Raw genomic sequence first — 25,432 nt, forward strand, 5'->3', positions numbered from 1 at the left:
TAGATGGAACCTACATCCTTCAAGCTTTGCTTTTGATAGGTTTCTCATAATTACACATCACTTGTCCTTTACACATTTATTGTGCAATTTTGTTTCAAATTGACTGTTGTGTTTAGCATTTTTTTTCTTCTGAAATCAAATGGAATATAAAACTTGTACGAAATGTGGAATATGGAACAAGAATAAAAACGAAAACAAAACTTTACTCCTACTCAGTAAGGCTACGTAGCAAACTTTCATCATTCCCCAAATGTGTGTTCGGCTTTATTTTGGAACCATTTTCATGCTTATGCTCAAGTTACCACGGAACCAACTACTTTAGTCCCGTCTGGAGGACGACACGCAATGACAATGAGGTACCTTATCCATCATAAGGGACATTGCATTCAACACGGAGTCTCACATTATTTAGAGTAGTGACGGTCATCTACTGAACCACGGCAGCACCTCAGAAACTGTACTCGAATTTCTCTAGCTTGATGCTGTATATACTTATCTTGATGTTCATATTCATTATCTATTAAATCATTATATTAATTGCTAGCATTTCATTAGTTACAAAACAAATGTATAATGTTTCATATAAGCCTCATTCTAGTGATTTACCACTACAAATTCCGGTTGACCAATTATTCCAAGCCTCTAAATTGTGAAATCCACATCTTATCCCTCAGGCGGCACAGTATTTTGAAAAGATCAGAGTTTAAGTTCTTTTACCCTTCAACTCCGTGGATGATTTGCTGCCGAAAGTAACATCTTTTCCATATCAATTCAGCAGCTCTGAATTCAATTGTGTGTCTTGTGTCGCGGAAAGACTAAGTGGAACCAGTGACTACAGTGTATTTATAAAACTACGAAATAGAAAAACAAAAACCTGCCAATTTACTCATAAACCCTTAAAATCCGTCAACGCAAGGTCCCAAAGACAGGTGGCGCATTTCCTACCCATGTTCAGCGGGTACTTGCAGATGTACCCGTAGGTAGACGAGCAACTTGCATCATTCCAAGATCCATCTTCACTCCATCTCAAGACCCCACAGTGCTCCGTCCCTCCAGCTGAGAAACATTTGGACAATAAAAATCATTGCTACGTCATAAAGAGTTTTCAACGGGCATCATGAGTTTACATGATCCTTTACTGTCCATTGATGTCAAGGAATATTATCTCATGAAAGGAAAACAATATAGCATATTAAAAAGAAAAAAAAAATCAATTATAATGTTCCCGTACTTCTGTGATCAAACCAATACGAAGCAATTCATATCAATATAATTTGGTGAAGTGTCACAGTAATAATCCTATCGTACCAAAATAATTGTGGTGTATCATGATCGTGTGGGATACATTACAAACTGCCGCTAAACGTTTTTAGAGATGTATGAGGTGAGACATGCGGCAAAAATTGGTCGACAGTTGGAAATGTTAGTGGAACATCAGATTGGGCTCATTCAATGCTTGTAGAATGCTTGATGACTACACGTGTAAGCTACAGATACTGCTAAAATACTGCACGAGCGAGGGGCGTGTATTGCGCACAGCTTCATATATTTCTTTATTCCGAATAACATGTCTAGAAAAAAACAAAACGCCATGGACCTCTCTTTCAAGTCAATGGGCTCAATCATTTATTTCTCAATCTACCTGCATAAATCCTTCATGGCGAGACTTAGTGAACAGTAGTTTGTAACCATATCGCCTTGTTGAAGAAGGCTCTTTACACTTACACGGCTCGCCAGAATTCCAGTTGGTGTAGGCCTCTGGTGTCCCATCCGTCCACTCCCACGTACCTTCCTCTGTGAGATCGTTGAAACCTATCCAATAGGCGTTGGTCTCAAATGTGTGCCTGACACAAAAATACAAGATACACTTAAGTTAACGAAAATAAACCAAACATGAAGAAAAATAAACATCACACACACACACACACACACACTCTCTCTCTCTCTCTCTCTCTCACTCTCTCTCTTTCTCTTTCTCTTTCTCTCTTTCTCATAATGCAGATAAAAAAAACCCGCAGTGATCGGCCTATTGTATTTATATGATTAGGTAGATATACACTGTACGTGTTTTTTTTTTTCTTGCTCTGTTTATGACAAATGGAATGACATCATTGCCTAGGTATGTTTAGAGTTGGATGGTTGTGTTTGTGTTCACTTTGAATAACAAACCTCGAAAGAGTGAGGATAAAGTCGTTTTCGTTCTGGTCCATGACGCTGACTAGATCTCCGTAGTCATTGAGGAAGCGGCAGTTAGCGAGGGCCATGGTGTAGTCGACGGCGGTCTCGACCAACTGGTAACACGCGTTCCCGTTGCGGGTCCAACCGCTGTCGCATATCGTCGTGTCGTCCGTACCGTCGTCTAGAATGTGAACCGAATCACACATTCCGTGAATCTTTTGGAACTCGTCCATATTGTGGTTTGTATGACGTGGTATGCCTCATTTCCCTTTCTTGGTCTATTTTCGCATGACATAAATTACAATACAATTACGTCAGTACGTGGAGCTCGATCTCTATCAACTTAGGTTAATATTTGCAAGTCCTTTTCAATGTTCCCTTTACCCTGAATCAGATGGGAAAGACATGGGTATCTACCAATGTAATTGTAAATGTTTTGGCAGGAACCTCTGAGCCTGCTGAATAAGCAGTGTTTTGTAATATATGACCATGTTGGGTTTTCTTTTTTTTCCGCACCAGAAGTATATCCCTGGATGATGAATAAAACTGCTCGCAGGAGTTCTCATTGGAGGGGAACGTATCACCATAATTTAGCGCAGCGCAGTTTTCTGAATGATAATAGAGATTCAGGCAGTGAAGAAGGCGATCTTCATGTCAGTATTGTTAACAAAGATTATAGTTACCACAATTATCGTACTGGCGACTGGTAGAACATCATTCCGATATTAATGCACACTGTACAAATTTACATTAAGTCAAGATCAGATAATCGGTTCCCTCTCTTGGCATGTTTGGATCTTTTTCCTCCATACAACATGTACAAGAGCCGTTGTTCCTTAACACTGAATACAGTGGTTTGTCGGGGATTCTTTTTTTTTTTTGGGGGGGGGGGGATAACAAATGAATTGTTAAACAGATAATGAAATGAAATAAAACTTAACATTTCAAAAAGACAGTTCCGATGGGTTAATCATGTTAATTGTGTCAGGGAAAGACTACGGTTCCCTTTTTGACTGGATTTCCCTTCACCACTTGTCAGATGCTGGATATACTCATCGTTTGGTGACAGAATGAAGTTATTCACTGGCCAACTCGTTTCACTCCTGTTATTGTTGTGCATTCTGTTGTGCCTACTGAGACATTAGCCACGTTCTACATGCTGTCTATTCATTGTTTCTTATATCATATAATTTTCTATTACACTATCAGCACTTCATTTCTCGTTAACAGCCAACTAGCCTTGTTATACAGTCCGCATGAATACAAAGAGCACAGTCACGCATGATCGCTGCCCACTATTCTACCTTGCATTTGCTTTTATTCCGCAGTATCCTGTTTGGTTTCATCAATGGCGCGGATAATATACCTAGTCAGTAATGTCTCAATCCAGAATGGATGACGGAATAGATGTACCTTTTCATTCTATGTTAGACGATGAGTTCTTTGATTTATTCAGACCAACTACGCCTGAATCTGATCCCTTAGAAAGAGAAGTTTCTAACAAACGTGCATTTTTTATGAGGACTTTTTAAATTCAATCATATTAGCAATAGTTCATCCGAACCATTTTTGAGGCGTAGGGCAACCCAAGAAAACTTGTCTTCCTTTTGTGCTTCTTTAGATTATCTCAGTTGGGATTATATGTTTGATACTGATGACATTGATTTGGCTTTGAATAATTCTTTGGACATTTTTAATAATCATTTGGATATTTACATCCCTAAAAGAAAGGATAAACGAGGGAGTTATAAAACAACACCAAAGCTTCCTTGGATTTCGAAGTCCATTTTACGTTCGATAGATAGAAAAAAAAAATAAATTATTTTATAAACTTGTATTTAAAATGAAAAAAAAAAACTGAACAAGCACGATTGAAATATACCTCGTATAAGAATACCTTTATTAAAGGACAAGTTCACCTTCATATACATGTGGATTGAGTGAAGACAACAATGTTAGTAGAACACATCAGTGAAAGTTTGGGGAAAATCCGACAATCCGTTCAAAAGTTATGAATTTTTAAGATATCTGTGCAATCACTGCTGGAGGAGAAGACTACTACAGTGTATGATGTCACATGCGTACAACGATATAAGGAAAATAAAAAGAGAATTTAACAAAACTTGACTTTTTGAATAAAGTGCACATTTCCTCGAATGGTTACTGACTTATGTTAGGGGTAATATTATTCCCCCTGACTTCTGAAAGAGAGAAGTCGAGTGTTCTTTTATTGTGTGAGAAAAGTGAGAATATCTTGAATATTCTTTATACTTTCTTTATATAGATGTACTCATATGACATCACAAGCTATAGTAGTTTTCTCATCCAGCCGTGACTGAGCAGAAACTTCAAAAATTCATAACTCTTGAACGGATTGACCGATTTTCCTCAAACTCTCATTGATGTGTTTTACTAATATTGCTGCATTCACTCAACCCACATGTCTATAAAGGTGAACTTGTCCTTTAAGATAATACGTATTGAAAAGAAAAAATATTATTATAAGTAATTAGAAAGATATAGATGTGATATAAAAAGTACATGGAATGTATTAAAACAAGCAATGAATGTATCAAATGAAAAGTTTGGTATATCGAAAATAAGATTTAATGATGAAATTATTGATGATTCTGCGGATATTGCAAGTATTTTTAATACATATTTTACAACAATTGGAGAAAACATCGCTCAACAAATTCCTGATACTAATAAACATTTCTCTGATTTTTTAAATCAGTATAATATGCATTCAATATCTTTTACTCCTACCACTAGATATGAGGTTATTGATATTGTATCAGGCTTGAAAAACAAAAAAAAAGTTCAGGTTATGATGACATAAGCAATATGACATTAAAAGGTGTTATATCTTCTGTTGCGGATCCTCTGGCACATATATTTAATTTGTCAATGTCAACGGGTGTGTTTCTAGAACAAATGAAAGAAGCTAAAGTTATTCCTATATATGAGAAATGAGATAAGTTAGATATAAATAAATATAGGCCTATTTCTCATTATCTTGTTTGTCCAAGATTTTAAAGAAAATTATTTATAAAAGAACGTTGAATTTTCTGAAAATGTATGGTGTTTTTACAAATTCGCAGTTTGGGTTCCGAGAAAAGCATAGCACCTATCACGCTTTGTTAAATTTTTTTGATAAAGTAGCACATGCTTTAGATAATCACTCTCATTTGATTGGTATCTTCCTGGACTTCTCCAAGGCCTTCGACACTATAAATCATGATATTTTACTATACAAGTTGTCTCATTATGGTACACGCGGGAAGGCCTTGGAGTGGTTCAGGAGTTATTTAACTGATCGCAAACAGAATGTTTTTTATTTTTAAACAATCATGACTCTGATATGAGAGAATTTAAGTGTGGCGTCCCATAAGGTAGTTTATTGTTTACATTAATGATTTTTGTGTTTCTTCCGATGTGTTATCTTTCATACTTTTTGCCGACGATTCAAATGTATTTTATTCACATGAAGACCCAAATACCCTAGTGCAGACAGTTAATTCAGAGTTCAAAAAAATTATGTGAGTGGATACGAGCAAATAAGTTGTCTTTAAATATAAAAAAAAACAACATATGCTTTTCAGTAATACTTTAGAATTATTTGAATATGGATATTTGTTTTGGTGATGCTGTTTTTGAAAGTGTTTCCCATACCAAGTTTCTCGGAATTACAGTCGATAATAAACTTCCCTGGAAATTTCATATTGATAATGTCGGTGAGAAAATTTCAAGTACCATAGGTGTTATTAATAGACTAAAATTGTCTATACCTCAATATTCGTTGTTTACATTGTATTCATCTTTGATATTACCCTATTTAAATTATGGAATTTTAGTATGGGGAAACACTCATCAAATATTATTGGATACGGTTTTACTGCTACAAAAGAAGGCTCTTCGCATTATTTGTAACACCGTTCCATATTCTCATACAGATCCTTTGTTTTTTGATAATAAGATTCTGAAAATTAAAGATTTATTTTTGTTTCAACTCGGGCAATTTATGTATACTTATGATAATAGCTGCCTTCCTTTTATCTTTAACTCCATGGTCATGAGCAACCGGACATATCATGGATATCCAACCAGACAGTCAAATGAATTTCATTTACCTTTATTAAGAACCGTGCTTGCTCAACAGACTTTCATTTATGTAGGTTCAAGATTCTGGAACTCCCTTCCCATGGACATAAAAAATGCACCGTCATTGAATTCTTTAAAAAGAGATTGAAGATTTTTCTTCTGAAGTCTTATAATGCAACCGAATAAATATAATTCTGTAATGTATTTCGTAAGCACGACATTTTCTCCTCTTCTTTCACCATAGGCTGCGTTCTCTTGAGGCATCGACCATTTTTTACCGCGTTTAGTATTTTTGTATTCCATACGTGCACTCACGGTTACAGTGTGTTCCGCTGGAAAGCAGCTCAACACTGTTTCACTCTCGAAAACGCGTGGCTATTTGTCTCTGTGGGCTTCGCCCCTTGGTGTATGCATCAAAATAATTTAGGTTTTTTTCTCTCTCTTTCTCTCTCCCTTCCTCTTCTCCCTATTTTCTGTTCCCCTTTTTCACACTTTTGCTTTCTTTTTTCTTTTTTCTTTCTTTCTTTCTGTCTTTCTTTTTCTTTCTTTTGTTTTTCTATTTCCGACTTTCCCAGTTTCCCGCACTCTTTGTTGTTGTAAGTTTTCACCCCCTTTACTTCCCCTCTTTCCCTCAGAGGTACCCACATGTTACAAGCATAGTCTTTTGAGTGGGTACCTCCACTTTTTTTTGCACAGAGTGTATAAATAGAGTGTATGTTTCTTTTTGTACTGAACACGTAGACATGAACATGTTGTTATCCCTGTCTGACTGTGTATATTATCAACGACTCGCATGTCAAACTTATATCATATTGTTTCTTGTACATTCTGTTGGAAAAAAAAAGTGAAAATAAACTTTGAACTTTGTCTCAAGAAAAATGAATGAAACATTCACGATTGAATAAGGGTTTGAGGGGACGTATATGAGCTTTTCATCAACAAAGGTGATCATAAGAAAGATCGTGGGACTTTGCTTTCGTCATTTCATTCAAAGTTTGATATTCCAGGATTGCAATCATACATCACCAAGGTTACTATAATTGTGTAAGAAGTCGGTATTTCTCGCACAATGTCGTTACTTACCGTAATATTTATAGAAGATTGCAAACACATCTGGAAACCCTCGACTCCCTGACAAAAGAAAATGTACCGAAATTAATTCGACATTGTGACATGAGAATGGTTCGGGTTTTTTTTTTTCATTTAAATTGAGATGTTCACGAAATATGTCATGCATTACTTCTGTTCTAAATTGTGATATTCTATTTAGAAATAGAAGTTGAATTGAACTAAATCAAATTAAACTGACTTTTGAAAGCAGATAGACTGTGGATACGATGGGTACGGAAAAAAAATAACTAAGACTGCTCCGTGACTTTGAAAAAAAAACTTTTGAAAATTTAGAACTTTGACTAATTGTTTGTACAAGTTACATCTTTTGTACATGAATGCATGTATCATTTCTCCTAAATGAAATTGCACTGTTTGTACAGTCTAGGATTGTTCACATGTGTAGAACCACATAATTCAGTGTGAACTAAATTGAAAATACTACTCTGTATGTTACATTATTGCACCTATTTGCTACCCATACAGCAATACTGAAAAGTACTTTCATTGGTAATAAACGTTCACAAGTATGGTCTTAAAGGTAGGGAATACCTTTTACAGACCTCCCAAAATGCAGCAAAACATTAAATATGAACCTCAGGGGACTTGTTTAGGCCACTGCTGAGAATTTTGGAAGTCAACAGTTATCTACAATTTGAATAATGCACAAAACTCAACTACTCAGTAGTTCTGTGTGTCAGCCACACTTAAGCCTTTTTGTTGCAGTCTTCTGTATTTTTTATCTATAAACACAAATCTAAAAGTATAAGAGCTGATGTGATAACATATAGAGTGTGTGGCAAGAAAGTATATAGAAATGCTTGTAAGTTTTGATGAACTTTCTTCACAAAATATACATGATGGATACACATGCAGTGCATGGGTCTGCAAAGGTAGCCTAGTAATGTACTGGAATTTACGGTGAGCCCCGAAAAAAATTCAATTCAAAATCTAACGGTCAATAAAAATGTACTAAATGTTACCTTCCACTTTCAATACTTTATGGGAGTTTCTAAAATGATACTCTCTTCAACATACCACTGCATTTATACAACTCTTCATTTAAGGCATGCAAATGGGATTCCCTACCTTTAAGCAGGAGACGCACAAGGGGGACAATCTACATTTAGAGACTAGTTATTAAAGTCATGACAGCCCAATGGTAAAAGCATCATTATTAAATCAATTTACCTGACTCCCACACCGTATACGTGGATGAAGTGCTGTATATGAAATACGGTGTGGAGTAATATCCATCCCAAGTACAGTTGTAGTTGCTTCCGTGGTCGACGACTACGACCCAGCCGTTGTCGACGTTGCATCCACCGTAGCTTCGATTCATGTAGAAGCGACGATTTCCACCAGACGCGCTGGCGATCCGAAGAAGAAGAGGTTAATCAGATCACGCTTTTGGAGCATTGCAAATTAATGTGTAAACACAAAATAATACGAACAAAATGATGGGGTTTCATGTTACGTAAGGATCTGATAACTATTTCCTAACTTCATGGCACACCACCTCCCCTCCCCCCTCCCCCAAGACACACACATTCATGTGCGCATACTTTGATGTTTTACACCCACGTTTAAAGGCAGCCGATTGCCATCCCTTATGGTTCGTAAACTACGAACGACCGAAGTTTGTGCATGCAATTGCGCAATGACAGACTTGGTGCTATATCCGTAAACGTGTGGGACAATGCTGCCACTGAGACACGTGTGTGTGTGTGTGCGTGTGTGTGTACACATCATACACAAACATTGTCACCGCGAGCTGCGGTGATTGGAGGAGAGAGGCCAGAAGACGCGTGGCTCTTTTGGCCTCTCTTCATGCGCATGCGCACTGAGAGTGTGCGTCCATTCGGAAGCTCTCGTGGCTCGCTCGGACATCCATTTTGGGTTAGGAGATTTGTAGCATAGAGCTCTTGTAGGTTAGCGTGTTGTTCGCTGACCCATTGAGCCAGCGCTATTCTCATTCGGGGTCACTACATTTGATACAGAATGGGGGTGGCAGCGTGTTGCGTTCGTCTCCATGCCGCACAAACCACTCGCCACGACTGAGTGCCTTTAAGAATGTTTAAAACTCGCTGGGTTAGGCAGACTAGTGAAATTCCTGTTGGCAAACTTCATTTTATGAAACTTTTTTAGCCTCAAAGACCTCCCCCTTCCAGTGTCATTATGTCAGTCACCGTCTAATTATTGGCAACTATACCAATTATAATGTTCATCCGTATCAGGGCAACTACCCCCGAGGGCAATTACTCCCCGGCTAAGTACTCGTTAGTGATAAGGTTAGAGTAAAGATTAGGGTTAGGTTTAGGGTTAGAGTTTGGTTTAGTGTTAGGCTTAAGTTCAGGATTGGGATTAGGGCTAGGGTCAGGGAAGGGTCCGGGGTAATTGCCCAGGGGATAATTGCCCCAGACTCCCGATTCGGACTTATGCGTGGACGTATTCACAATAAGGACTCCCTTCGAATAGCCACGTGATCGGCAAGTATTATCCCCATATTATCAATCGATGATGTCAACAAGTGTCAAACAGGTGCGAAGTTCTCATGTCTTACCCCGCCATAGACTCGTAGTTCTTGGACTCGGACCAAATGTCGGTGTAAGGTGCGTAGGTGAGGTAGGCCGTGGCGTACCAACTTGTGTGACTCGTGCCCGACGTAGTGAAGGTGAAACTCATCATCTCCACTCCGCTTGAATAGAAGGCGAATTTTACCTGGTGTAAAATGTGTTAGAGAGAGGGAGAGATGACGCACAAAATTGTGCTATTATGACGTCACAATCGTGAGGCTCAAACTTCTTTTTAAATTGGCTCTTCTAGTTTACCTATACTGCAAAACTCAACACTGACTGAGCTCAAAATGTGATGAGTTTATGACACATTCTGTCTTTTCACAAAACGAGCAGGGAAGCATTTTTGGAAATGAATTTCACCCAGCTATTTGGAAATGGCAAAGCAAGGAGGCGGAAAACCCACTGACCTCTTCGATGTCGCTGCTGTCATAGCTGTTGACAGCCGAGCTCTTGTACGACTCCGACGTGTCCGTCAGTATGTTGGCCGTCGTCGAGCCGTCGTTGTACGTATCCAACCCGGTGTACAGGTTGTATGCGTTCAGGGAGGACCCTTTGAATGTCTTGAAAACCAATTGCCAATCTGTGCACACATTAAAGAAGTGTCATCATTAAGGAGTTTTATTCTTGACCTGAGTCGGAAATGGAGAATGACCAGATAGGTGCCTGGGCAAACCGTCCGAAGAAACAGGTATTTTTTATGGTCCATTTTCTATTCTCCGCCAATAGCCTAGAAATTGCAGCTCTTAAAGGTAGGGGATACCTTTTACAGACCTCCCAAAATGCAGCAAAACATTAAATATGAACCGCAGGGGACTTGCTTAGGCCACAGCTTAGACATTTGGAAGTCAACAGTTATCTAAAATTTGAATAATGCACAAAACTCAACTACTCAGTAGTTCTGTGTGTCAGCCACACTTAAGCCTTTTTGTTGCATTCTTCTGTACAGTGCTGTATTTGTGATCGATAAACACAAATCTAAAAGTACAAGAGCTGATGTAATAACATATAGAGTGTGTGGTAAGAATGTATATAGAAATGTTTGTAAGTGTTGATGAACTTTCTTCACAAAATATACATGATGGACACACATGCAGTACATGGGTCTGCAAAGGTAGCCTAGTAATGTACTGGAATTTACGGTGAGCCCCGAAAACAATTCAATTCAAAATCTAACCGTCAAAAAAATGTACTAAATGTCACCTTCCACTTTCAATACTTTATGGGAGTTTCTAAAATGATATTCTCTTCAACATACCACTGTATTTATACAACTCTTCATTTAAGGCATGCAAATGGGATTCCCTACCTTTAAAGGTAGGGAATACCTTCTACAGACCTCCCAAAATGCAGCAAAACATTAAATATGAACCTCAGGGGACTTGTTTAGGCCACTGCTGAGAAATTTGGAAGTTAACAGTTATCTACAATTTGAATAATGCACAAAACTCAACTACTCAGTAGTTCTGTGTGTCAGCCACACTTAAGCCTTTTTGTTGCAGTCTTCTGTATTTTTTATCTATAAACACAAATCTAAAAGTATAAGAGCTGATGAAATAACATATAGAGTGTGTGGCAAGAATGTATATAAAAATGTTTGTAAGTTTTGATGAATTTTCTCCACAAAATATACATGATGGATACACATGCAGTGCATGGGTCTGCAAAGGTAGCCTAGTAATGTACTGGAATTTACGGTGAGCCCCGAAAAAAATTCAATTCAAAATCTAACGGTCAATAAAAATGTACTAAATGTTACCTTCCACTTTCAATACTTTATGGGAGTTTCTAAAATGATAGTCTCTTCAACATACCACTGTATTTATACAACTCTTCATTTAAGGCATGCAAATGGGATTCCCTACCTTTAAGAGAGAGAGAAAAAAACTTATTGCGCATGCTAACATTCGCTTATAAAAATCGTCCTCGCGTCGTGTGAGTTTGAATTTTCACTGTCGGTTCCGGGCCATTTTTGCGTCATCTCAAATTCACACAGCAGAGAGCTACTCGATACAATGATCCTATGGGGGCGCCATTTTGCTTTGTAGAGGTTGCGTCCTCGCGTGATCTATACACAGCTACTAGGGAGTTTTCGCTACACTACGAGAATATGCGGAAGCAACAGTCTAGTTTGCAGGCACAAACCCTTGTTGGTCGTAAGGGAGTCTGCGTGCGCCAAGACTAATACATGCACCACTGCACTGCAGGTGGAGTGGTGCATGTACTAGTCTTGGCGTAGACTCCTTTACGACCAACAATGGTTTGTACATTATAGAACCTCTTTGTTTGTGCCTGCAAACTAGTGACAGTCCCCGTACTCGGACTCTCGTCCCCATATCCAAGCAGTTTCGCTTTCCTGTACAGGACGGAGGCGTGGGGACAAGATTGCTGATTGGCTGGCTGGCTGGCTGGCTCACTCCTGCCCAGCATCGGGACCGTTATTTTGGCCACTCGTTTTCCCCAGGACGGGGACGGTACGTTCAATTCCCGGTCGCGTCGTGCTTGCGAAAACTCCCTATTTTGCAACACGACGCAGGGAGAGAGGAGAACAGCCAATGAAATCGTCATCTTAAACGTCCGCGTCGCAAATATAACACTCCCTTATATCATGAATGTCAACTGGAGAGTTCTATTGCAAAATGAGCTAAGAACCATTTTTAAACATTTCAAAGTAAGTACATCATCATAGAGCAAAATCAAACCTTTCCATTAATACCTCACTTGTGACATAACAAGGAATATTCTAGAAGTTTTGATTTAGAATATCCCGTATTTTTTATTATTTTCTTTGTTTTTAGCAGCTTTTATCATGAATATCTCAACTTAACGAGAATGTATCTAGTTTGATCGTTTTGCGATAAAAGTCTTCAATTATTGTACCCCTTCACACACCTATAGGCCAAGAGGGATACTGTGGGCATTAATTTTGTCCAGGAATTGATTAATGCACTAGACAAGATTCGAACCCCGGAGACTTTGTTTACATATCAAGACCATTATCCACCATATCACGGAGCTCTCATTGTATAAGTGAAAGAGGTTATAATCTGTTCAGACTTATTTGACAACACTCTTTGGTCACTTAGTTGTACTGCATCTTACTCATATTCAATTATGAGTGCATTATATAATCAAATGAAAAGAAATTAAATCAATGAAGTAAAACAGTATGATTTCTACATTATTTACAAAAAATTATGGGACTAGAAACTTATAAAAGACAAACAAACAGAACCGACTCATCTGCTGAATTAATACGTGTATGCGCTAAATACCTTTACATTCTATTCGCGCCTATTCACCACACTACCTTACCTGTCACTTATACCACTACCAAACCGCCTTGTAGCGAATGTCACGAAAACTGACAACCTCATACGACACATGCTATTCATCCATGAAAATCATTTAACTTTATCTTAGTCCTCTCAAAACTCGCATACATTGCTAGGCATTGCTTGAACAAAGGAAGAGCTCGTTGGTTATGACATGACAATGATATAGACGATCGGATTGAATACGAAAAACAAGGGAAAAAATAGCCACCTTCCAGTCAGAACGATGTCCCTGGGATTTGTCTTACCGTCGATAAGTTCGTTTGCATCGGAGCCACACTCGGAGTAGCTGGAATAGTAGCACTCGTTTGGATAGACTGATCCGCAGTGAGTGCCCCCGGTGAAGCAGCAGGCACAGTCCTTACGAGTCGAGTCAAACGGGCAGGCACACCCTGTCCTGGTAGCAGTGTACTGGATGAGGGCTGATGAATGTGTGGAGAATACAGAATGATCATATAGTCATAGAGGGACAATTTACTCTGTGTGTAATCAATATTACGAGAGCTTCAAAATGGTGAAATATTTTCATCATCTGACTGGGTTGAATCTTCAATAAGGTGGTTATCACATTATATAGACATAGTACACACACCACGTTGATGCCAGTATCACGCAAACAAACTTATGATAATAGTGATGATTATTGATAATAACAATAATGATAATAATCTTATATATTTCAGCTTACAAAACAGTCAAAGTCAAATGACAACGTCTGCTTTACCTTTGCAAACACTAACTAGTTGCGTCGTGCAGGGATAGTCATCCCACGTGCCGCTGGAATAGATCCCTCCGCAGTTAGTTTGGTAGTTGCCGTTCGGTTCGCCACCATTCCAGTTGGTGTAGGTATTCGTACTGCCATCGTACCAAGTCCATGTTCCATCCGCATCCAAATCAGTGAAACCTGCGTCACGTGACATCAGCCATTCATGACATGAAGTGGAATCGGCGCAAGAATCGATGTTTCTCATCACTCTCATTGTGATGTTTCAAAGAGTCAACAAAAGTTTGTATTGGCATCTTATGACTCCGAGACTGAAACTCTTTCCGGCATGGCATTCATCATATCTGGAAAGAAATATCTTTGGGGTTCATTTTGACATTATACTATAAACTATAGATGGGAAATAGCGTAGTATCACTAGGCCGTGCAATTTTCAATTTCCCAGCAACATGGGTATTACTCACTTGTTACCATTTTATGATTGCCATATTTTCGTTTCCCACTACAAAACTAAGTGATCACTAATCACTAATTCTATATCGAATTAACGTTTAACCAGAAATTTAGGAGATTGTAACAAAGAAAATATGGAAGTCGATGTCACTCGCACGTTGAAGCAAGCAATTTGACCAAGATTTAAGATTTAAGATTTCATAATCATGATATACCGATATGAGCTTTGGAGTAGCCGCTGATGACGCTGGTCACGTGAGTGTTGACGCCGCTGTCGGCGATGCTGGCGAGATTTCCGCCCTGCGTCACACACCATGCTTGGGCGTCTGGCCACGTCAGCGTGTCGGAGTTGAGGTAGTAGCAAGCCGCGCCGTATTGCTGCCAATTTCTACGGCACTGCGACGCTCCGTCTGGCAGATAATGATAATAATAATGATAGTAATAATAATAACAATAATAATAATAATGATAATAATAATAATAATAATAATAATAATAATAATAATAATGATAATAATGATAACATTATTATTATTATTATTACTATTATCATCATTACTATTATTATTATTATTATTATTATTATCATATTGATAATAATGACAATATATTGATAGCAATAAAAAGGAGGAGGAAAATAATTCACAGATTTTTGTCCGTCACATTCCTTTCGAGCTCATTCTTTTCTTTGAAATCTGTACGTATGCATGGATATTTGCATGCTAACCGAGAACCTAGAAAACCCCCATTATACACTATGATATTTACCAGAATGAAAGGAGCCGCATTTCTGTTATTTGTTGAAGTTTCTTTCTTTCGTATTTTTTTTAATGTTATGTCATTGCTTCATAAGATTTGGTAAACATATAATTCATGATATATATGATCAAATACTCATTTGATTCTTCAATTGCAGCACATTCTAGAAGATTAAAGTTTCTTTTCCCCTCCGAAATCGGCATTTCTTTTTTCTTCTCTTTTCTTTTAATGTCTTTCTACGTTTTTAGGCAGATTAGTGAACATAATCATATAACGGTTCCGTAAAATCTTTGTCAAATAGAGAACGTGTAGTAAAATTTAGAGGTGCCTTATTTTTAATCATGATAACTTTTGCTGCAAAAAAAAGAAAGTATTAGTAGAAAATGCTAGTATTAAGTAGTCATCTGGTTTGAATATATTCTTCTCATTGATTCAAATAATTTGTAACGATCTATTCATCTGTTTGTTTGTGTTTTTTGAGGGGTGACGAAAGTGACATCTGTTGCAACAAAGAATGACTAATACCATTTATTCAGATTTTTATGGGATTGCTGAGGTGAATAACTTTTTAATCATAATGCAAAGAATAAGCGAATAGCAAATTGTGCTAACCTTTATAACATTTGCAGGGTTTACAAGAAATGCCATTTATAATGCTATACTTTTGGTCCGAGTGTGACTTACGTGTCTAAATTCTGCCAATGATGGAACATAATCCCTGTCAGTTAGAATCGAGGTCGTAGATGTGGTTGTGAAGTTCACACATCTTGTAAACACATGTATTTTAGGATAAACTTCATTAATATTCAATACAAGTTTAGCCCAAATTGAAAATATCGTATCTCTAACAGATTTTGGAAAGAATCCGTCTTACCGACGCAGGACTTCGTGACCAGGAGCACAATGAGAACTATAGACAAAGAGATAGAACGAGTAAATAGGTTGACTGATTTGGTAAAGCATATCAGAGCTATCACTTGTGAAATCAAAGAAGATTTTTAAACTTCTAACTATCAAAAGAAAAATGCAGGGTGACCATTATAAGAAGTAGAGAGATCGTTATATTAGTACAGTGTATATGAATGCTTACGTACATTACGCCAACATTGTTGCTTAGCATACTAGTGTTAAGAGAATGGAAACAATGATTTCACACTAAGTATAAAATCAATTCAACTGAAGTTATATTGAATTGTTTAGAATTGAAATGAATTCAACTTCAATGAAGCTAAATAATGAAGACGTACAATGGCAGACATTAATACAAATATAGAACTCGAAATTAGTAAACCACAGGGCTGCCTATATTCAATATGAAGTCTTCTGAAACTTTTCAACGGACATTCAATAAGTGATTGTCTAGTCCCTATGTACACGCATCTATACAACTTACATGTCTTAAGACATCCAAAAATTTAACGTGCATAATGCTTCCACCAGCAGACATTCTGGTAAAATGACAAGCCTGAGCATATCTCACAAGTATGTTATGTGAAAAGAATAAATCAGAGTCAATAACATGCGTAACAATATTACCTGAAATCCACACCCTCATATTTGTGGCCATGGGAACAGAGAAATTATTCCCAAATCTTCCAGATAATATCCCACGGATCATACAGCGCGGCTCGCATCCAACGCGACATAAACACCACATAGTACAGCTCTTTATCGATCGTTTCTTACATCTCCCATAGATCTAACATAAAAGGAGTTCTCTCACGAAGATACGGGAACCTTTCTTGTCACTTTAAAGCCGTGGTCACAACTCGCCGTGCGTGCTTTTGGTCCGTATGTTTTTGGCGGAGGCCACGGCATTCACGTTTTGTCAGAAAACGTGGGGAAGGAGTGACTATAGCAGGGAGGAAGTACGTCAACGCACGACAATCGCACGGTTGCGCAGGGTGTAAGTACGAGGCCTGCACGCCACGCCTGGTCGTGAGGGGTTACGTGGATCGTACGTTGTGCACGTGGTAAGTGAGTTATACGTGTTTACAACGTACAATCTCCGTGCGATTGCCACGTTATCTTGCGGAGGCTGTAATTACACGTACTGGTCACGTACGATATCCCTATATACTCTCTCGCATGTTGTAAGTGCGTGCAAGCGCGATGATTTTTTTTTTCCGTCAGATGTTGGGGGTAGGCCTATAGGACCACCTTCTGAGGTTCTTCAGATAGATAATCATACGTCTTCTCCATACGTGTACATGGCAGTTCAATCTCCTGTGTGCCCACTTACATGTCCATAGGATTGTATGTGAAATGTGAATATTTGACTCTCTGACAGAGAAAGGGTTAATACATCAGGTATAAACATATTGTATACAATGACATCGTATAACATAATTTTGGTTGAAATAGCCTAACACACTGGCACTAGAGATGAGCTGAGAATAGACGTTTGTTATTTCAGATGCATATGATTTGCTGTTATGAAGTCTGCCATCTTTACACCCAGTTTCAGAAGTCGCCGGTAGTTCATTTCAGCCATCCAGGCATATTTTGAGCTAGATTAACAGCATATTATTGCTGGAACGATGAATGTAGGCCTATGGTTTTGCAGTTTTCTCTGAGTCTGAAGGTGTCACGTTTGCAATCTATTTAAGGTAATACTGCTATGGCTATCGTAGTAATTTCTTCCTTGCTTAATTTCAAAGTACACATTCTCAATTTCAACTAACTGAGAATTGTACTGACTTTATCACTGCTCTATAAAAACAATGATGACCAATGCATTTTAACCAAGCTTGTGCAACTCTTTAATGTAACAATTTTTCAGAGATAATTAGCATTTGCTTTGTTTCCTTCGACACATCTGCGTTGTCGGCGAAAGGGGCATGGCTGCATTGCCTATTATTACTAACATTGTTTAGTTAAAGAGCAGGAAACTACGATTATTACAACCGACTAATCGTGACTATCACAAGAGAAGACACGACCGAAATTTGTGTAAATAAAATTATAGTCAGATAAAGACGTCAAAAGAACATACAAAGACTGAACAGGAAATGTAAATTGTCATAAATTGTTTTAATTGAAGCTTCACTCTAATTGTGACAAATAAGGTCTATGTATTACCGCCTACTTATTTACTTGAATACATAGTGATTTTTTTATGTTAAGCATTCATTCAAGTTATTCCTATTCTATGCACACGCTGTACTCTGTCTGTGTATGGTGCATGGTGTTGCATAAAATTACATCTATCTGTTTTGAAATATATTCCTGTTTTCAATCACGACCTAAATTTACATCAAACTGTTTTTACAAATGCAAAAATCAACAGGGCAGAAAATTCAGAATATTCCTTTCAAAGAGACACCAGAGCGACATTGGCATGGAGTATTGTGTGACAGTGATCATGATGCCCGACATGTTTCTTCAGCCACGATTTGCATTGTTTCAGACAGAACAAAAACAGTACACACTTAAACATATTAAAAGTCTCAAGTTTCGAAAGTAGTTGTGTTTCAGGCAATGTTAGTAAGCAAATGCCAGACGTGAAATTTGTTTCACATAAAAAAGTCTGATGGTAAAAATCAGAAACAAAAGCCTGACTCTGACTAGTAGATTCTAGCAATGTCTACAGTGCACCTATCTAAAAGGACACACCGTCTTGTCTCAATCTTTCGCAAAAAGTTCACGCAGTTGTAACATACAATGAATGTAACTGAAGAAACTCAAATGTCATAGTGATTAAATACATATTTGCTTATGCAAGTAAAAACTACTTAAGGACCGTTTCTTCAGTTACAGCAACTTGAATATATATGTATACATATATAGCGTGATGATGCTGATACTCGTACCGTACGCCTCTGTCATCTTAGGAAGAATTATAGTTGAGACAATGTAGATGACAAAAGATGTCGCATGAAGCCGGCTATTACGAAGCTTTCGACCTTGGTCTTCCTCAACTTTATTATCTGTTTATGAAATGAAATATATGTTTTTGAGCATAACAAATCTGGAGTCATGAACACAATATATTAGATACAAGTTCAGCATGAGTTAATAGCTTCATAGCTTCATGTTGAAAACTATGCTATGAAGCTATTAACTCATGTTAATGCTGAGGAAGACCAAGGTCGAAAGCTTCGTAATAGCCGGCTTCATGCGACATATTTTGTCATCTACATTGTATACATATATATATATATATATATATATATATATATATATATATATATATATATATATTTATATATATATATAGAGAGAGAGAGAGAGAGAAAGAGAGAGAGATTAGGTTGTCCACGTGTTGGCAAGAAAAGATAAGAAACAAAACTGGAACAAAGTTCATGCTGTATTCACCAACGGTTTATTTCTGCCCACAAATTTTCGAGCGTCTCGCCACCCTTTCTCAAGTGTTGATAGGAACAAAGTTCATGCTGTATTCACCAACGGTTTACTTCTGCTCACAAATTTTCGAGCGTCTCGCCGCCCTTTCTCAAGTGTTGATCAAGAGTACCAACACTTGAGAAAGGGCGGCGAGACGCTCGAAAATTTGTTAGCAGAAATAGACCGTTAATGAATTCAGCATGAACTATATATAGTGAAAACTTTGAGCACTATTTATTAGTTTTTGCTTATCGTTCCCTTTCTTTGTTTCAATATATATATGTATATATATATATATATATATATATATTTATATATATATACACACATAGAAGGAAATTGACCAAAGATCAGATTTACTAGGACGTTACAAATTAAACGCTTACCTTATCACTGCCACATATTGAATTAAAAAAAAAAAACAACCTCCTGTCACATGAGAAGTTCTCTAGACTAGGCTGTCATCCGTTTTTTACAAGGGACAGAAAGTTCTATTTGTCATTTGAGTTCATTTTACAAAATGGCTATGTTTTCATCTAGTCTCTAGAGTATTTTAGTGATTTTTTTGGTAAATAATCATATCGAAATGTTTGTATGTCACGACAACAATCATTATAAAATGGGTTCAAGAATGTAGCCAATTGGAAGCGTTGAAATGAGTCACGTGTGCGTGTATTAATTTCTCACTAACATGCATGGCCTGACGTCACAATGTTTACACTAGCAGTGCGCACTCAATCAGTTGTTACAAGTGCGTCGCGCGCTACTATACGCGCTGTCAATCCTGTACAACTTCTAGTTCGGGCTGCCGGCCGGCCTTCCTTGTGTGCATAACATGTGTGGCGTACGTATACTCTTATACGTACAGTAAACTTACTTATATGTGCGGGATTTCCGAGTGCGACGTGCGTAAATGTCTGGGACGAACATCTTCGGACATCTTGACTCTTCAGCGAGTGCTACATGTAGCTGACTGGTATTGACCCACAAAGGTACGTGAAAAATGCTGTTAGTTTTCGACCCATTCTATAAAACAAATGATGCACAGGATTATTTCGTGGCGTTAGTGGAGATGCAGCTCCACTAACGCACTCTATCCTGTGCATCATTTGTATACTATACATGGTGCGCTGGGGTTTGACTGCCGCAGTTGAATTAGTATATTAGATTTTTTAAAGGTACGTTCTGAGATCTTGTACCGTACATGTTAGGCAATATCCCTTACGTTTACCAGATTGATCGAAACTGAATGTCGACTGGAAGGCTATCAATTCTGGACTTTATTTGGCTTAAATTGGACGACACTGTCTAGATCTCCTGGTCAAGACATGTATTACAGCTGGAGGAAGATTTCTGCGATAAGAGTTACGTAGATTCGGTAAAAGTTATGGAGATCCATAATGCTTTATGTTTGATATTGTTAAGTGCCGGTGAAATCAATTGAACAATAAGAGACGAAGGAGGGACAATTAGCTGAGCACAATCTCCACCTATACCGCAACAACATTTCAATTTTCTCGTCATAACATGACTAAGAAATCTCTTCGGTTGTATGAAGATTACTCGATCTTTAATATGGCTGATATACCTAAATATGGTTAATCATTTTTTTTTTTTTTTTTTTGCATCGGCAAGAGAAGTTTTGATGTGCCCAGATCGAGTTCAGGGTCGGCTCAGAACTATTGAACCTCAACTCCCACTAAACCATTACAGAAACATCAGAACTAGGATCTATCAAAGTATTTCACTCCACCAGTTCGTTCATAATGTACGTTGATTAATACAATGCGAAGCCTTATGTGACATCTTTTATGAAATTACTGCAGTTCAAATTTTCACATAAGTGCAAACGTGCAAGCAGAAGTGAGAAAATGCCACATTTGTGTAAGCAACAGAAAGTGGGTTCATACGGTAACTTAAAGTCCATCAATGCTACCGTAAATATATTCATCGTCGCGAACAAAGTCAGCATCATAATTGGTATGTGTTTCGCTGTTTAAGACGCAGCGCTTGAGGGATGCATGCGTCTTTCTATGAAAGTTCACCGAATAACAATTGTCGTCTTTGGTGCAGGAATTTGTGCATTGCGACATCTTGTACACTTCCACTTCGTAGAGGACGTGGTTCACCAGCTTGTAGCCGTTTTGCATCACGAATACCGCATTTCTCTCTCTTGAGCCGCGGACAACTGGAATGTAAGCATGGTAACATGATGCAAGTCAGAAACGAAAACAATACCATCAGAAGGTTCAAAACAATGAATAAGAATCTGGATCTTTCTGGGGTATATTGTGTGTAGAATGCATAATCTAGTACACCTGTGAATACTATCTAATTTATATAGCCTCCTGAAAGATTAGAGTGCTAGCTTTAGAAGCTATAGAGATAAGACTACCTCGTAGGTCAAGGGGGGGGGGGGGGCAGGGGGAAATGGCACCCAATGAAGACGATGGGGGAGGAGCAAACACCCAAAGATATCTTGAGTTTGTTATAAACGTGCTTAGCATCACAAATCCATAGCTTTCGAAGTTTTACCCATTTTTTTTACTATTCTGATAAAATTTCATTTCTTCTCTATGTTTGGATGCATCATTTTCTACAAAAGTTAATTTTACATGGAGTGAAACTTCTCTAAGGCTTATTTCTAGGCGTGCTCCCAAAATGATGACATTCTGTCGGACTACCTAAGTATTAGAAGATTGTAAGAATCCTGATAATTATGATTCATATTGTTTGCCATACAGACGACTATTTTGCTTCTAAGTAGTCAGGATACCTGCAGTCTCCGTAGTGGCGTTGAGTGGAGGGTCGCTCTCTGGGCCCACTCCATAGTCGTTGTACGCTTGGATAATGAACTCGTAAGATTCGCTGGAAGCCAACCCCGTCAGAAAGTAATAGGACTGAGACGCAGGTATGTCGATGGTGTTGTTGTTCGTATTCCTCCTATCTCTCGGCCAGTAATAGACCTTTGACGTGAAACGAGATGAACATATTATTATCATCACACATTATAAGCACAGGCAAGACAGGTACGGCACTCAAATTATATGACCGCAGTGAAACACACAAAAAAAGGTTCAACGCAATCACGAATCCAAATCAAGCACGCTTTAAGCCACGATCCCACCATTTAAAGCTAAATCAAGAACGGACCGAATTCTTTCCGGGGACAATAGATTTTTATCTACAGAAATTAAGTGATATTCCAAAATTATGTCTAAATTATGCAATAAAAATTTGATTTAATTTCATAACCTATCGGAACATGCAGAAGAGGTTGCAGAAGAAGTATATGAATATGATATTCAGTGATACAACTGCAACCTGTCAGTATCGTATGGTAAAACAAAGCAAGTTAAACCCAGAGAACGCACAATGAACGCAGACATAAATGGAAGCTTGTCTAGGGGCAAAAAGTTTCGCGCTTATTACCAAGTGCGAAGGGAGGAAATATAATCATGTGAACATAATAATAAAGATGTGAAGAAAGTGAATTTATCAAGAAAAGATATATCTCGCAACCGTCAAAATCCTGTAAATCTAACTTTTCACTGATAACGTGGATAAGATAGGAATCACCAACTGTGACAATGTAAATCAAATACAGTTTGTATATCTTTTGTGGAAAGATAAGAGAATAAAAATGACATTCTTTATTACCATTCCCCACATAATACACCAGATTGTTGGATGCGTTGAAAGATATTGGGAGATGCAGGTTGTTAGTCTTCTCTTTCGGCCTCATTCTCGATATTTACATCAGATAATTCCGCTCGGCTTAAGTTTATGCCAACATAATAGACCATTTATTAGAAATTCTCGTTTACCAAACCTCTCTAATACTCGGTATATAGTTCAGTTAAGCCATCCAATAACAGTAACTGCGGTCTTTTAAGAACAGATTTCATGTTACTATTTTCTATAGTTACCCCGGTACTACCAATACAAAAACTGACTTCAACAATACTAATTAACAGTAAAAGAAAGTTGTTTGCCTCTACATGACTTACGTAATATCCCACCACATCTGCGTTCTGCACAGTCTGTGGCATGGCTCCCCACGTTAAGAAAACGGAAGTCGGTCCCTTCACCGCTACACTGAAATCAATCGGATACGACGTGGGATCTGATGGGTCAATGAACGAAAACAGGAACATGATTACGGCATCTTGATAACACGTTCAGATTTCATCGCATTCCTATCACTAAGGTCAATTCATTTTATGTCATTTTTTTTTTCTTCCACAGAACATAAACACGAAAAAAATCACAAATGATCATGAGTTCATTAGAGTTGACTGTACCATAAAAATTAGAGGTAATTATGAATTGAGAAGCATACATAGCAACAAATCAACTTTGTTAAATGTTACATGATGCATGCTCCGAGAAAAGAAAAAACTAATTGAGGAGTCCACTAAACAGCAAAGCTTGAAATTTATGGACAACTCATGCAATCGATTAAAAACTAACAAGAGAAAACAAACTATAAAGACATTCTGAACAAGACAAACCTTACATCACAGACAGGACAGAAAGAACAAAAAAAAACAAACACAAATACAATATCACAAGAACATAACGTGACAGTATGATGCCTGCAATGTTTATAATGCCTGACTGAATAATGCCTCAGCAAACATCACCATAGCTGCCACCATAGAGTTTCATCCTCAAAGACGACGTCACTCCTAGGTATAGGGGATGTTTCCCTATAATTATTATCCCTATATTACAGCAGTAAACTATCTAGTAATAACTCGTTTAGAAAATAAAAAGAAAATGTTGATATAAGGTATGGGGGTGGAGATGCAGGTGTAGTAATTCAAATGATTCGTAAGTTCTGACGCTAAATCCAGCCAACATGTACCAACGGTGGCAACTCACACACTGAGTATTTGATGAAAGAAGAATAGATCATCTCTTGAATAAGACACATTTAGACAAAAAGATATTCCCACAAACTTCCCACCACAAATGAAGTCAATAACTTTGTGCCAATAAAAGACAAACCATTTTTTTTTCGTGCAAAACAGGTTGAAAGTGTTGCAGCTATTGAGCGATGGTGAGCTCTCCACCAAGATAATTTTCGATGACAATTCACCTTCTGAAGATTATGATAATTGAATGTAACTGATGAAAAAAAACAAACAATTTGTCCGAATTTTCAAGAATTCATTTTGATCCGCGTTGCGCCGTTTAGTGAGCTTGTTCAATGAAAAAACCAAATATATATATATATATATATATATATATATATATTATAATGACTTACATGTGTCCATTTCACAAATGTAATAAAGTCCGGTAGAGCAGGCCTCGTCACTGTAGGTGTTGGATGTGTCCAGCTCGACGCAGTGGGCACCCGACTGACTCCCATCAGGTTGCCCAGGCTTCCAGTGCGTCCCCTCAAGCGACTCGTAGAAATGTCTGGTTTCCCATCGGTAGGCGTCTAACAAGATAAATCACAAACAAAAAACAAACAAACAAAGAGATTGCTTATGTAAATTCATGTACTATCTACAATAGCATATTTTCGGGTTTAACTTATATGTGGGAAAAACGCAATGCATGAAACAAAGAATTTTCTTTAACATTATTTTTTTTTTCGGCAAGTGATGCATTCCAGCGCAACAAATGCCTGGGGCAAAAAAAAAAAAAAAAAATCGATGTTTTATCATTCATGTACAGCCAGAACAGACAAGGGTAATTATCGCCACGAAAAGGGCAAGACCGACAGAAAAAAAGAGACATTTCATGCAAAGAAACTTGTACTCTTTCATTACAGTTAGATGCGATAGTAACACAGCGATATTCGTAGCGTTTCTAAAGAAACGTGGAAAGGCAAA

General features: G+C 37.8%; 2 protein-coding genes across 2 annotated transcripts in view; both read right to left on the reverse strand.

Moving 5' to 3' along the window:
• LOC140241449 (uncharacterized) overlaps window positions 1-16,806 on the reverse strand; it is a 31,392-nt gene extending 14,586 nt beyond the window's left edge. Inside the window, exons 1-12 of the mRNA XM_072321178.1 lie at window positions 16,776-16,806; window positions 16,114-16,185; window positions 14,696-14,890; window positions 14,028-14,207; window positions 13,552-13,725; window positions 10,379-10,551; window positions 9,956-10,113; window positions 8,584-8,762; window positions 7,366-7,413; window positions 2,170-2,359; window positions 1,726-1,844; window positions 946-1,056 (exon numbers count right to left, since the gene is read on the reverse strand). Of these exons, the coding sequence (XP_072177279.1) occupies window positions 946-1,056; window positions 1,726-1,844; window positions 2,170-2,359; window positions 7,366-7,413; window positions 8,584-8,762; window positions 9,956-10,113; window positions 10,379-10,551; window positions 13,552-13,725; window positions 14,028-14,207; window positions 14,696-14,890; window positions 16,114-16,185; window positions 16,776-16,806 (1,630 nt within the window). The remainder of the gene's footprint in view (window positions 1-945; window positions 1,057-1,725; window positions 1,845-2,169; window positions 2,360-7,365; window positions 7,414-8,583; window positions 8,763-9,955; window positions 10,114-10,378; window positions 10,552-13,551; window positions 13,726-14,027; window positions 14,208-14,695; window positions 14,891-16,113; window positions 16,186-16,775) is intronic.
• A 4,036-nt stretch (window positions 16,807-20,842) lies between these two features.
• Window positions 20,843-25,432, reverse strand: part of LOC140241450 (uncharacterized) — a 57,650-nt gene continuing 53,060 nt past the window's right edge. The window contains exons 23-26 of the mRNA XM_072321179.1: window positions 24,859-25,035; window positions 23,594-23,709; window positions 22,360-22,549; window positions 20,843-21,771 (exon numbers count right to left, since the gene is read on the reverse strand). Of these exons, the coding sequence (XP_072177280.1) occupies window positions 21,500-21,771; window positions 22,360-22,549; window positions 23,594-23,709; window positions 24,859-25,035 (755 nt within the window). The 3' untranslated portion in view covers window positions 20,843-21,499. The remainder of the gene's footprint in view (window positions 21,772-22,359; window positions 22,550-23,593; window positions 23,710-24,858; window positions 25,036-25,432) is intronic.

The sequence above is a fragment of the Diadema setosum genome, chromosome 18 (genome assembly GCF_964275005.1).
Source record: "Diadema setosum chromosome 18, eeDiaSeto1, whole genome shotgun sequence".
In the NCBI taxonomy this organism is placed as follows: domain Eukaryota; kingdom Metazoa; phylum Echinodermata; class Echinoidea; order Diadematoida; family Diadematidae; genus Diadema; species Diadema setosum.